At 36.7% G+C, this 12,731-nt stretch overlaps 1 protein-coding gene across 2 annotated transcripts in view; it reads left to right on the top strand.

Moving 5' to 3' along the window:
• Nucleotides 1–12,731, top strand: part of CD2AP (CD2 associated protein) — a 96,795-nt gene that overhangs the window by 61,027 nt on the left and 23,037 nt on the right. For both annotated transcript variants that reach the window (XR_014028795.1, XM_081346732.1), the window contains exons 14-15: nucleotides 6,256–6,371; nucleotides 7,794–7,883. Coding sequence is in view for 1 of the 2 variants with exons in the window: in XM_081346732.1 (XP_081202858.1) it covers nucleotides 6,256–6,371; nucleotides 7,794–7,883 (206 nt within the window). In the remaining variant the exon portion in view is untranslated. The remainder of the gene's footprint in view (nucleotides 1–6,255; nucleotides 6,372–7,793; nucleotides 7,884–12,731) is intronic.

The raw sequence follows: 12,731 nt of genomic DNA, 5'->3' as shown, positions 1-12,731 counted from the left end.
GAAGCTGGGACGAGTAAACAGGCACTCACTCTGCTACGCGGCACTCGGGATTCGACCCGCCAAGCTCATCGTCCTAACCCACTGAGCCACCGCGTCCCTTGTGCTAGAGGAACAGACCACAAATCTAGTGAAAAACTGTCAATCGCAAGCATTCTGAGCCTTTCAGAATGCTTGCTTTCGCTTGCGTTTTCTCCTCTGGAAGGGACATCATTATTTCTGCTCCTCCAGAGGGGAAAAAGTTAGAAAATACCAGTGTTTCCACCCCTCTGGAGGGGAAAATACTAGTGAGTATGTTAGCTTTTGCTAGTGTTTTCACCTCTGGAAGGGAAAATGCTAGTGAATGCCAATGTTTCCACCCTTACAGAAGGGAAATACTATCAGACGAATACTATTTTGAGCCTTTCAGAATACTGACATTTTCTAGTGTTTTACCAGATTTGAGTTCCATTCTTCTAGCATGCTGAGGAATTTCCCATCGAGAGAGGAAATCCCTTGGCATGCTGGAAGAATGGACCACAGTTTAATCTGGCAAAAATGCTAACAAATGCCAGCTTTCTTGTTATTTATCTCCCTGATAGGGCAGGGAGAGAGCCTGGGCCTCCAGGGCATGTTGGGAGGCCTGTGCACTCTGCCCGGGCACTCCATTTAACAATCCACTTGGTCACTTAACTACCACAACTGGGAGAGCTGGGATCGTGGTAGTTCAGTGAACTACTTCGCCCAATGACCAAGATTTCAGTTGAGGTAGCTGTATAGAATTTATTGTGCAACTATTCATGTGGTTGTGTGATAAATAAGAAATATATAAATGATGAGTGTGTGACTAAAGCTAGATGGCAGAAAACAGCGAAGCCCAAGCTAAAGAGAATAATATATGATTCAGTTGCTTCCCAAGGCCATCAAGATCCATTAACTTGGAAAAGCAACAAGAAAAAGGCCTAGGGTTTAAATTATGGAACGTAGATATAGGTAAAGGCTTTGATGATTTTACCCTATAGTAGACAAATAAACTGTTGTATTACTTTATCTTTCTCTAGTAGTAATAGTATATTTTAATAGTATAGATTAAGTAATAGTATAATCTAATCATATTTGACAGTCTTCAATCAGTTAATGCCAAATCTTGTTCCTGTAACCTTTCACTAAGCAAAATGGTGCATTTTTGAACCAAGATACCTCAAATGAGTTAACTTACAGAATGTGTCCAAATTCCTGGACCCATAACTCCCATGGGATTGATATTCAATTTTTTTTATAAAACAACTTTTGACATAAAACTATCATAAAACAGTTTATGACATAATATAAAATGTCAGAAAACATTTCCTGTGCGGATGTTTGACAATGGGCGATGTTCAAGGCAGATGCATCTCTGAAAGTATGTGTCTTGGAAGGCAGTATATTAGGAGTTCTGTCATTGTTGAAGGCATTAAGGAATCTGATAAAAAAAAATTCTCTGACAGGATCACCCAAAGGGACATGGGTTGTCTAATAAGGGACTAAAATGACTGGAAAGCTGAAATATACTACTGAATGCTGGTTTGAAGCCTGGCACCTGAGTTGATTTGAATGTATTTATTTATTTTATTAAACAAATTTATATAGCTGCCCAGCCCACACAGTGACTCCAGGTGGCATAAAGCATTAAAAACACAGTTGTAAAATCCACAGTTTAAACCCCACCCATTCTACCCCAGGTTGGAAATTCAGCTTTTGTCACAATCTGATTTGATTTTCTGGCTTCCAGATTCAAAGACAACTGAATTCAACCTAATTCTAGATTCTGTTTTAAAGGCGTTTTTTATTAGGCTATATTTTGAAGATATTAAAATGGCAGAATGAGATGAAACTAGCAGAGATAATATTCTTAAAATGACAGCTCACTCAGACTCAAGAGTTCCACTGCAATATATATTTTTAACGTTCTTCTTGTGTTCGCTTTAAGACACAGGTAGCGAAGATATGGAAAGGATAGCTCAGCGGCCTCGAGTCTTTGTGGTCATAAGCTTATACAAGATTGTGCTGAAAAAAAATTCTATTTTAAAAATAAAAACTTTCTGGGCAGATGGGATGTTTGTGTGTTGTTGTTTTTTAGCAGAATTCATTATCCTTGATAAATGGCATTTTGCAAGTTTGTGCATGTTGTAACTTCCAGGTTTCCTTTACCATCAGGCATGGGGTGCCTTCTTTAGACTTGGCAAGTATACTAATTTTGAGGAATGATGTAGGAAGGTCAATAATCTTAGTGTGACACTAATTCCAGCTGTAACTTTCTGTCAGTACGCTATGCTAGAGATTAGACCAGTGATTGGGCTTGGCTTGTCAAAAATTCTAAAAATGCCCAACTTGACTGCTGGTGTATCACGCACACACAAAAGAGAAATAATTCTTTACACATTCATTTATTTTTTTAAAAAATACAGTCCAGTCATGTGTGTGATTCACAGTATCTGCCACACACAACTTACCTTGAGGCAATGTTAATTTTTTCTTGAGAGGCCCTGCAGGCTACCCAAGATAGCTTAGGTCACACAAGCTGTTTGTTCTTGAAGCGGCTTTGAAGAATGTTCTTCCATGCAATCTCTGAAACTGTGTGAAAGCACGCCCCATTCTTGCACAACTTTCAAAGGCTCTGGAGGCCATGTAACTTCTGGAGGCCAAATGGAAGCACATCCCATTCTCGTGCAACCTCCAAAAATCATGCAGGAATGGGGCGGTCGGCTTTTGAGAATAGTTGTTTTCAGGTGTTGATGAAAAGTGGCATCTCACTCAAAATGTTGTGGCATGTCACAGTTTTACTATCACTGGATGAGTTGGATTGCCTTTTGAAGATGGCTTAATCCTACCTAACTTTATTATAGCGAGAGATCAGAATTGCTGACAAAATGGTTAGTGTGTGATTTCAGAAGCTCTCAGAGTTGAGTGACTGCAACAGATGGAGGAGGCAGGCTTTGGAAGAGCAGGCTGGTATACCCAGGAGCAAAACACACAGCCTTTTATTGCACCATTGTAGGTAGTCTAGTTGGGTCATCTGAAGTATAAAAAAGACTGCCCAAGTAGTGCATCATTCGGTGTCAGAGTGACAGGTCTTGGCACTAGAGTAGCACAGAAGCAGGCTGACATCAGGAGAAAGGGGCTCTCAGAGTTAAATGGCTGTTTTAGTAGAAGAAGCAGATGCCGATGATGGTAGGCTAGCAGGTCTAGTCCTGTAGTAATCGCAGTTAAGTGATTAAACCAGGCAGAGAAAATTGGTTTGATGGCAGGCTTATATTATTACAGAACTGTTCAAGTGAAGCAGTTGTACAGTAGACTGACGTGCAGAGGAGGAACTGTAAATGATCCATATATATGCATTATTAGATAGTAAGTAAAACTCATCTGGGTGGCAGACCTGTAAAATTTATAAGCTAAAGCCCTTTCTTAACTTAAAGACAATAAATGTTTATTAACATTTGTTAAACTGTTAGCCTTGCTGTTCTTAAAAGTCATAACACATGGGGGCTAGCTCTGTTCTTAGCTTCGTGCCTGTTTGTGATTGTGCCTATGGTGATTAAAACACACTCCAAGCAAAAATAACAGAAAAAAACTATACTGTTGAACTTTGAGTTCATATTCAGAGGGCAGAAAGTGTTGAACTGGCCAGAAAGAATAGCATTGGCACAAAACTGCTTAATTAGGTTAAATGTTATATCCAAATTAAGAAAGTTGAATGAAGTTGAAGCATACTCAATGCCAATCACAGTCTGCACAAAATATTGTCTTACATGTCCAGTTTTTTAAAAAAATAATTTTAAGAGTAATTCCTGAACCAATTTTGGTGCCAATTTGTGATAGGTTGTTGAATATTAATTGTCCTCCTGAATACCATCTTAACAGATGTTCCCAGGCAACCATAGCCAGATCCTTCTACCTCTGGCTTAGACTGCCTAGTACTCCAAAGAATAAGAGTAAGGGTTTTTACCTAGCACTCCAAAGGGTTTCACTTCCTGACATAGAGTACTTAATATCCTCCCAACATCTCCATATCCTCAATAAATTAAGTAGCAATGGAACTTGATTTGGTGCCTTGAATCCCAACCCGTCTTGAAGATAGATGACTTTATTGCTGATTACTGTGGTCCTTGCCTCCCTTTTCTACTGCTGTTGATGGGTATATTAGCTGAAGAGCATTAGATATCAGGACTGTGTTTATCAGCTAAACATAATCTTCCAACTCTAGCCATGCCTTAATTATCCACACTTTTGTAAACTTTTGTTTAGATTTTTGCAGAATGTTGAACATTGGGCTCCATTTAATAATATTCTTGAAATTATTGTAGAATACAAATGCAAAATTAACCTGAATAGTTTTCTGGGAATATCTCTCCTGTATTTAAAAGAAGATTGTGGCTGGCTGTCAGTTTATTTCTGTGCCTGCAGTAGACTGAATTTGCTTGAACTATAAACCTTTTGTTTTAAGCCTTTCAAACATTCCTGTGGATGAAGATTTCTGATGGATGTTATTTAAGGAGGAGGTGCTGAAGCTTTGCTTGTGGAATTTCCTTACTGGAGCAACCAGCCTGTCAGTCTTGTTAAATACATTTTTCTGGTCCTTTTAAGATTCTAGAACTCATTTCCTACTTTGTTCTGGTAGTCTTGATATGAGATCTATATTGATCTCTCCTGGGGTTTTGTTTTATATGGTTAATGATCTTAGTAAATAGCCTTCATTATATTTATGCAAAGAAAGATTATCTTTTAGTAGGGGTTTCATTTCCTTTTCCATAATTATGAGGATCCTCATTTCAATTAATGAAAAGCACTTTTGATAAATCAAGTATCATGAAATGAGAATTTAGCTGGAGCCATCTTAGCCATTTGTACAACTGTGAAATAGAAATTTAAAGAAATAATCAGTACAGGAAGTACTCACTTAGTGCCTGCCCTGGACAGTGACTGTTCGCAGTTAAAGTGGTGCTAAAGAAATAATTTACAATCAATACCTGCATTTCTGACCTTTACAACTTCTCTCTTTCCATCATCTGTTTGCCATTCCAGTCAGTTAAGTATGCATTGTCCTGTACAAAATTGTAAGTACAGTTGTGGTCACATGATTTTTCACTTAGTAACATTTTGCTTAACAACTGAGTTATATATCCCAGTTGCTAAATGAGGATTATCTGTACTCCAGGATATCTCTACTGTCTTCGTGCTGCTGCTAGGAAAGAACGTATGAGGGAAGTAGTACTATGAAAAATCTGTTAGATTGGACAAGTATCTATACTGCTCAAAAAAATAAAGGAAACACTTAAACAACACAATGTACTGTATTTAATAGTAGGATGTCTTATTTTCTGTTCCCTTTATTTTTTTGAGCAGTATATAAATTCTGTATGAAAGTATACTCTCTGTCTGTGAGTAAGGAGATATTGTAGATGGTACTTAGGTTACATCCATTCATTCAGCAAGAGTTCACAAGGTGCTGAACAAGGGGAACTTATTACCCAGCAGTTCCCCTATGGTCACATGATTGTGATCTGGGTGCTCCACCTGCCTCGTGATTGTTGAAGCAAGCTGCAGTCACATAATCACAATTTCCAAAGTTCTCTGCCAGCTACCCACAAACAAATTCAGTGGAGAAGCCAGCAGAAAGTCAGAAATAGCAATCATGTGAGATCTTCACTTAATTAGACCAACCAAGATTGCTGGAACTGCCACTGCAAAGTGACACAGTCATGTGACTTCACACTTTGCAGTACAACTGCATTGCTTAGCAATGGCAGTTTTGGCCCAATTGCTGTCATAAGCCGAAGACTACCTGTAATGTGAAATAAAGGATGTGTATAATTGGCTTGGGTGGGCGTAATTTTGATATGCTTGATAGGGATGTATAAACAGAGTAAAAGTATTATAAATGAAGAGGTGTGCATGAGATGAATTGGCATAAAAACTATATTTCGGGATCACGTCTTGTGGGAGACATGTCACAAACCTGGAGCGTGGAAGCTGGCTCAGTAACTTCTCCATTTGAATGGCATGCTGTTTTAGCATTTTAAGAAAGATCTATCCTTGCAATAGAAATTTGTGAGTTTCTCTCCTATGCCTTGCCTCTTCAATATTTTAAAGATGGAATATTTTTTAACCCATTAATACTCTCTCCCATTTCTTTTTCATGCTAGAATGTAGATTATTCTTGGTAGCAACATCTCAAAGTAGATATGTGATGTTGAAATCTCCTAATTTTTCATTATGTTCTCTGCTTTTAATTTTTTCTAGAACTTTTAAGTTTTGATGATCTAACACCTACCTCAGATAATTTATCACATCCCACTGCAAATAGACCAAAGATGCCCGGCAGAAGACTTCCTACTCGCTTCAATGGCAATAATCCTGTGAGTACATGAATCACTTATATGTAATTTATCCATCATAATGATTAAACTAACCACAAAACAAGTCCCTGCACGCTTTGGGGCCCAAGCCCAGCCCAAAGCTAGCAGCATTGGGATCATTCTGATCTCCAAGAGAGAATGTTCTAGAAGGTGAGTGCTATGGCAGAAACTGGCATTCCTTAGTCGACAGGCCCCATTTTGCCTGACTGGATTGGACCGGTAAAAAACGTTTTGGCAGAGAAGGCTGGGTATTGAACTGGCAACTTAAAATAAAAAATATCAGAGTGGTATTTCTGTTTGCACTGACTATCATTTTCGTGTAAAGATCAAACGTATTGACCAGTGGCAATTTAAAATATAATGCCTTGGAACTCTGGCAGGTTGTTTGATATTCATGTACTGTCAATTCATTATCTTTCTTAAAAATATATATTGATTTTTCACAATTCAGCTGGTTTTAATGTTGTACTGTTCAGTTGTTTCATCAGTTGCAATTTATTTTACCTCTCACAATAACCTAACAGTGCAGAAAATGAAATCATAGGCCATGTGTAGTCCTAAATAAAGACTTTTTCCACTGATTATTGCTTACATACTTGTTCCTGTTTGAAGATGTTTTATAATAGTGTCCCTAAGAGACCTAATAATAGCGATAGGTTTGCTTCTGAATGCATCTTTTGGTCTGTATCTAAGGAATGGCACCCCCTAATGGAATAAGAAAATACAAGTTGCAACCTTCAATTGCTAAACCAATTGATAGATATGCAACTTATACTAAAATGATTTAAATTACTCAATAGCTACTTAACACATTAACAAATAAAAATTCTATAAGTAAAGTGTTCAGAGGTCATGTAAATAGATAGGCAGAGAAACAGTCATCTATATACAAATTTTGCTTGTGAAACTTAAGTCAGTTTGCAATAAATATCCAAAACATGTTAAAGAATGCCCACATGTGAAAATCCTCCCTCCCCTAATCATTGCATCAAATCAAATCCAGTGAAAAGAGAGAATATTATCCACCAAATGCCTGCTGAAATAAGATAGTGTCTTCTGCCTTCCAAAGCACTAATGGGTTATGGACTTCATTCACCACATTCCAGGACACAATGCCTAGTAGTTTTCACTTGGGTAAAACTGTAATAGCATAAATTTTAGTGATCATTGAAGATTGTGGAGTTCCCTGAAGCAGCAACCCTCATTTGATCTCAGATCATGAATCCCAAGATGAAAAAGGTGGTTACTAAAGCATAGCTAGACATTTTGTAAAGAAACAGTTGCTAACCAACATCTTGAATTTTATTTAGGAATAAAATAAAATGTACTAGATGATTTTATAAATGGGTGTACTAAAAAGCTTTTAGAGTAAATACACAAAAAAGGCTGATTTCTGTTTTATATTTCCTTTCTTGGTTGAAGCCTGCTCAGACTCAAAACATAGAAAAAAATGTGAAGGTGCATAAAGAGGAAGAAGAAAGTGCCAAATTAAAATTATCTGAGGGTAAAAAGGTATGTTGACATTGCTTGTTTTTATATGTACTAAGAAATCAAAATGAGTATCTTAATCATTTAGAAAAATATACTAATGCAGTGGTTCTCGACCTTTTCTTCACCGCGGATCCCTTTTAAATACCTTGGGTGGCCACAGAACATGGCCACGGGTCACCAAGACTTAACTCAAGATTTAAGTCATAACATTTCTTTCTTTTTTAAAAAGATTTTATTAGATTTTATAGGGTTAATAACATTTTATAAGGCAATGTGGTAATTGGGTTAAACAATAGATCAGTAATACAATCATTAGTGAGTATCTCAGGTTACATCATCAAATATTTCTTCTCAGTTTCCCTTGACATTTGCTATTTCATATTTATGCTAATAAATTTCTAATTATATCAAAATTCAGTAAAAATTTCATTATCACATTTATAAATACATTTTTTCTTTTTGCTTATACATATCTTAATAGATCTCGATAGACAATCAATGTCCTATTATAAAATTTTACCAATTTTAATTTTTAATTACAGTATTCGAATTTAACCTTTAATATCCATAGAATTTAACTTTCAGGTAACCCAAATTTCCTTTATCTTATTTCATAAAAATTGAAATATCTAAAATACACCTATTAAAACTTAAATATGTTCTTATTCTATTCCATAAACATTTTCTACTTCCCATCCTAATAGATCACCACCTTAATAATAGAGTATCTTTTATTTGTTCAGATCCATCATCTGGGCTAATCAGTAATTCAAACCTATTTTCTTATAGTTAATTTAAATTTCCCGTGTTAATCTAAACCTTCAATAGTCAACCAATTAATCCCCTGTTTTTTACTATTTTCTGACTATTTTAAATCTAGTACTCAAATTTCCTTTTATTTCAAAATCTCCCTTTAGCCCACTGACAGTTTAGAATCCTCTTTAATAAATCGGGGGGGGGGGGCAGTTTTTTCAACCTAATTCTACCTTTCTTCTTTTTCCAGCCAGGTTTCCATATCAATGCTTTTAAATCATCAGATAGGTCTCTCTTCATTCTTGTGTATATTAAAATCATAACATTTCTTCAAGCCTTCGCGGCCCCCCTGTGATAACATCGCGCCCCCCCCAGGGGTCTGCAGACACTGGTTGAGAATCACTGTTCTAATGCATTGGTACAGATTTAGCTTGAGTAATTATGGGATGGGAGATTAAAGTTAGATATTTTTTATGTCAGCCTGATGAAACAAAAATGCACAAATTTTGTCACTGAATAAATAAAATATTATCTACTATCTAGTTCAGTTGTGGGTAATATTGGAACAACCACTTTTTGATTATGTGATAATGATGTTACTAAAATTTAGGAGTGAATGATGCAAAACTAGTACAGTTTCATGCCATTTGAGGAGAAAGAATTGAAAGAAGAAAATGAGAACAGCTTTCCTCAAATTTCACATCTTTATCAAAGTTATGAAAAATACATTGCACAAATTTTGCTGCTGAATTTCGGGATATGGTCTCAGGATTCTGGGCAGTATAAATGAGGTACTCAGGTACTCTTTGAGATACACAGCCCACAGATTGCCATGTGCCGCTCTTCTGATTATAATATATCACTTTTTCTAGAATAAAAGAGCCCACATTTTTATTAGAATCCTTTATTCATGCAGCATATTGCAAAATAATTTTGGCTTCCTCTGATAGTCTATCCCTAGTCATCAAAGTACTAGTCAAGCACCACCAGCTAATGTTTTAAGCCATTATTCTTTGTAAGAATATTGACTTTGCGCCTATGCATAGCGCAGCAGTTGAGGGTTTCGGGACTCTGTGCCCTCCAGCTGAGTTTCTTCTTGTTAGGGGACCTTAAATGGGCTAGAAGCCTCCCCAGAGAGGTGGCAATGAAGGAACGAAGTCCCAGGGACCGTGGAGAGACGGCAGTCAACCTGATTGGTCCAGGAGAAACGTTCCAGAAACCAACAGGAGATAGGCTAGTTTAATTTCAGAGTCTAGCCCAAGCTTCAAGCAACTGAAGTCAAAAGCACTATTTTAAGCTGATTGTAAACAGCGTGCTTGAATCTGGGTAAGAACATTGATTTTCTCTATCCTACCTATTAATTTTCCTGAAGGGGAGGGGGGAAAAACCTCCCAAGAAGCAAAAAACCTCCAAAGTGAAGGGGGGGTTGCCCTACCCTTTTGCTAAGGGAAGCGGCGAATTGAACCTTTTATGGAGGACTAGAATTTGAAAAATGAACCAATGCTGACACCTATTGGTGGATGAGGATTATGAGAACTATAGTTGGCTTGTAAGAGTTGGTAAAATCTGGAAAAAAAACCCTAATCTCTACTTGTGACCTTCAAAGCTTTAACAACAGAGAACAGCTGTGACAAAATATATTCTGGGTTGTAGATAAAGTGCGACTTACAAACACTAGGGAATAAAAAAAAAGAATTTTTCTTTTAACTCTCTGGATTACAAGTATTTATTTCACTCTGACTTCAAAGCTATTACCAAAGGGAAAAAAAATCTGGGTTCCTGGTCATCATGGAAAATCAGAGATTTATAGAAAGAACTCATCAAGAAAAAGTAAATACTTTTCAAGAGGAGACATATGATATGTTGCAACTAATTCAAATAACAATGATTTCAAACCACAAAGAAATCCAAAATAACTTTGAAAATATAAACCAACTCATCTCCAATTCAATCTTATTCCCAAAAATATCCCAGGAAAATACAATAAAGAATGAACAGATAAAACAGATAATTGAATATAAATTTGAGGATAGAGACTTAAAGATGGAATTTTACAAAACGAAGTATGATTTAATCCAAGTGGGGAAAAATTTACAAGAAACACTGGACTTGGAAAAGACAACCTATATTTCAACACTGCAAAATAAACTTGAGGATAAGAAAAAAGATTGGTCTGCAGAGATGCCACTAGAACTGGAGAGACAAAAAATGACAAGAGAAGCAGAGAGAAAAAGAAGGAAAAAGATTTCCAATAAAAATGAGTGAGCAAATGCCTCTAATAAACATACTGCATTTGACTTACCTTTTACATCTACAGTAACATTTATAAGACTATGGAAAGATTCTTTGATCCAGCAGAACATATTGATTAAGAAAGGCACTGGGCAAAAGAAAAAGGCTAAAGTGAAAATTAAGAAAATAGATGATGGGGACTATCAGAGAGAATATTTAAAGAAGAAACACTTATTTGAAAATGGTTAGAGAAATAGAAAAAAATTGGATTTGAATTCGACTTTTAAGAGGGAGGACCCCCTCAAGTAACGTCATACTTTCTTTTTCTTTCTACTTTTATTTTATTGTTGGATATGAGCAAAATAAAAGAGTTGGAATGGCCTATATAAAGGAAATGTTTTAGATATCTAAAGGTGATTGACTTTAAGAAAATTATAAATGGATTAAAAATGTTTTGATTAAGAGTTAAAAGATTAGAGGATTAGGTTTATTAAAGGGAATATTTTAAGATTACATTTTCAATTAGGGTAAAAAAAGAATGAAAAATTCTTGGAAATATGTGTTAGCCTATAGGAAATAATAATAATAATAATAATAATAATAATAATAATAATAATAATAATAATAATAATAATAATAATAATAATAATAATAATAATAAAGCTGGAAGGGACCTTGGAGGTCATCTAATCCAACCCCCTGCTAAGGCAGGAAACCCTATACCATTTCAGACAAATGGCTGTCCAGTCTCTTCTTAAAAACTTCCAGTGTTGGAGCATTCACCACTTCTGGAGGCAGGTTGTTCCACTGGTTAATTGTTCTAACTGTCAGGAAGTTTCTCCTTAGTTCTAGGTTGCTTCTCTCCTTGACTAGTTTCCATCCGTTGCTTCTTGTCCTGCTTTCAGGTGCTTTGGAGAATAGCTTGACTCCCTCTTCTTTGTGGCAGCCCCTGAGATATTGGAACACTGCTATCATGTCACCCCTCACCCTTCTCTTCATTAAACTACACATACCCAATTCCAGCAACCGTTCCCTATATGTTTTAGCCTTCAGCCCCCTAATCATCTTTGTTGCTCTTCTCTGTACCCTTTCTAGAGTCTCGACATTTTTTTTACATCGTGGTGACCAAAACTGGATGCAATATTCCAGGTGTGGCCTTACCAAAGCATTGTAAAGTGGTATTAGTACTTCACATGATCTTGATTCTATCCCTCTGTTAATGCAGCCTAGCACTGTGTTGGCTTTTTTGGCAGCTGCAGCACACTGCTGGCTCATATTGAAGTGATTGTCTACTACGACTCCGAGATCCCTGTCACAGTTACTACTATTGAGCAACGTACCACCTATACTATACCTATGCATTTGATTTTTCCTGCCTAAATGTAGAACCTTACTTTTTTCACCATTGAATTTCATTTTGTTAGATAGTGCCCAGTGTTCGAGTCTGTCCAGATCCTTCTGTATCTTAAGCCTATCTTCTGGAGTATTGGCTATTCCTGCCAGCTTGGTGTCGTCTGCAAATTTGATGAGTTCCCCATCTATCCCCTCATCAAAATCGTTAATGAAGATATTGAAGAGCACTGGGCCCAGAACAGAGCCCTGGGGCACCCCACTACACACTTCCTTCCATGTAGATGCGGTTCCATTGAGGACCACACGCTGAGTACGGCCTGTCAGCCAGCTACGAATCCATCTGGCAGTGATGCTATCTAACCCACATTTTTCTATCTTATCAAGTAGTAGGTTGTGATCTACTTTATCAAATGCCTTACTGAAGTCCAAGTAAATTATATCTACAGCATTCCTCTGGTCCACTAGTTTTGTCACTTGGTCAAAGAATGTAATAAGATTTGTCTGGCATGTTCTGTTTTTGACAAACCCATG

This window comes from Vipera berus, assembly GCF_964194415.1.
Source record: "Vipera berus genome assembly, chromosome: 1".
Lineage (NCBI taxonomy): Eukaryota > Metazoa > Chordata > Lepidosauria > Squamata > Viperidae > Vipera > Vipera berus.
The sequence above is the reverse complement of the archived record's forward strand: the minus strand, read 5'-3'. Positions and strand labels throughout refer to the sequence as shown.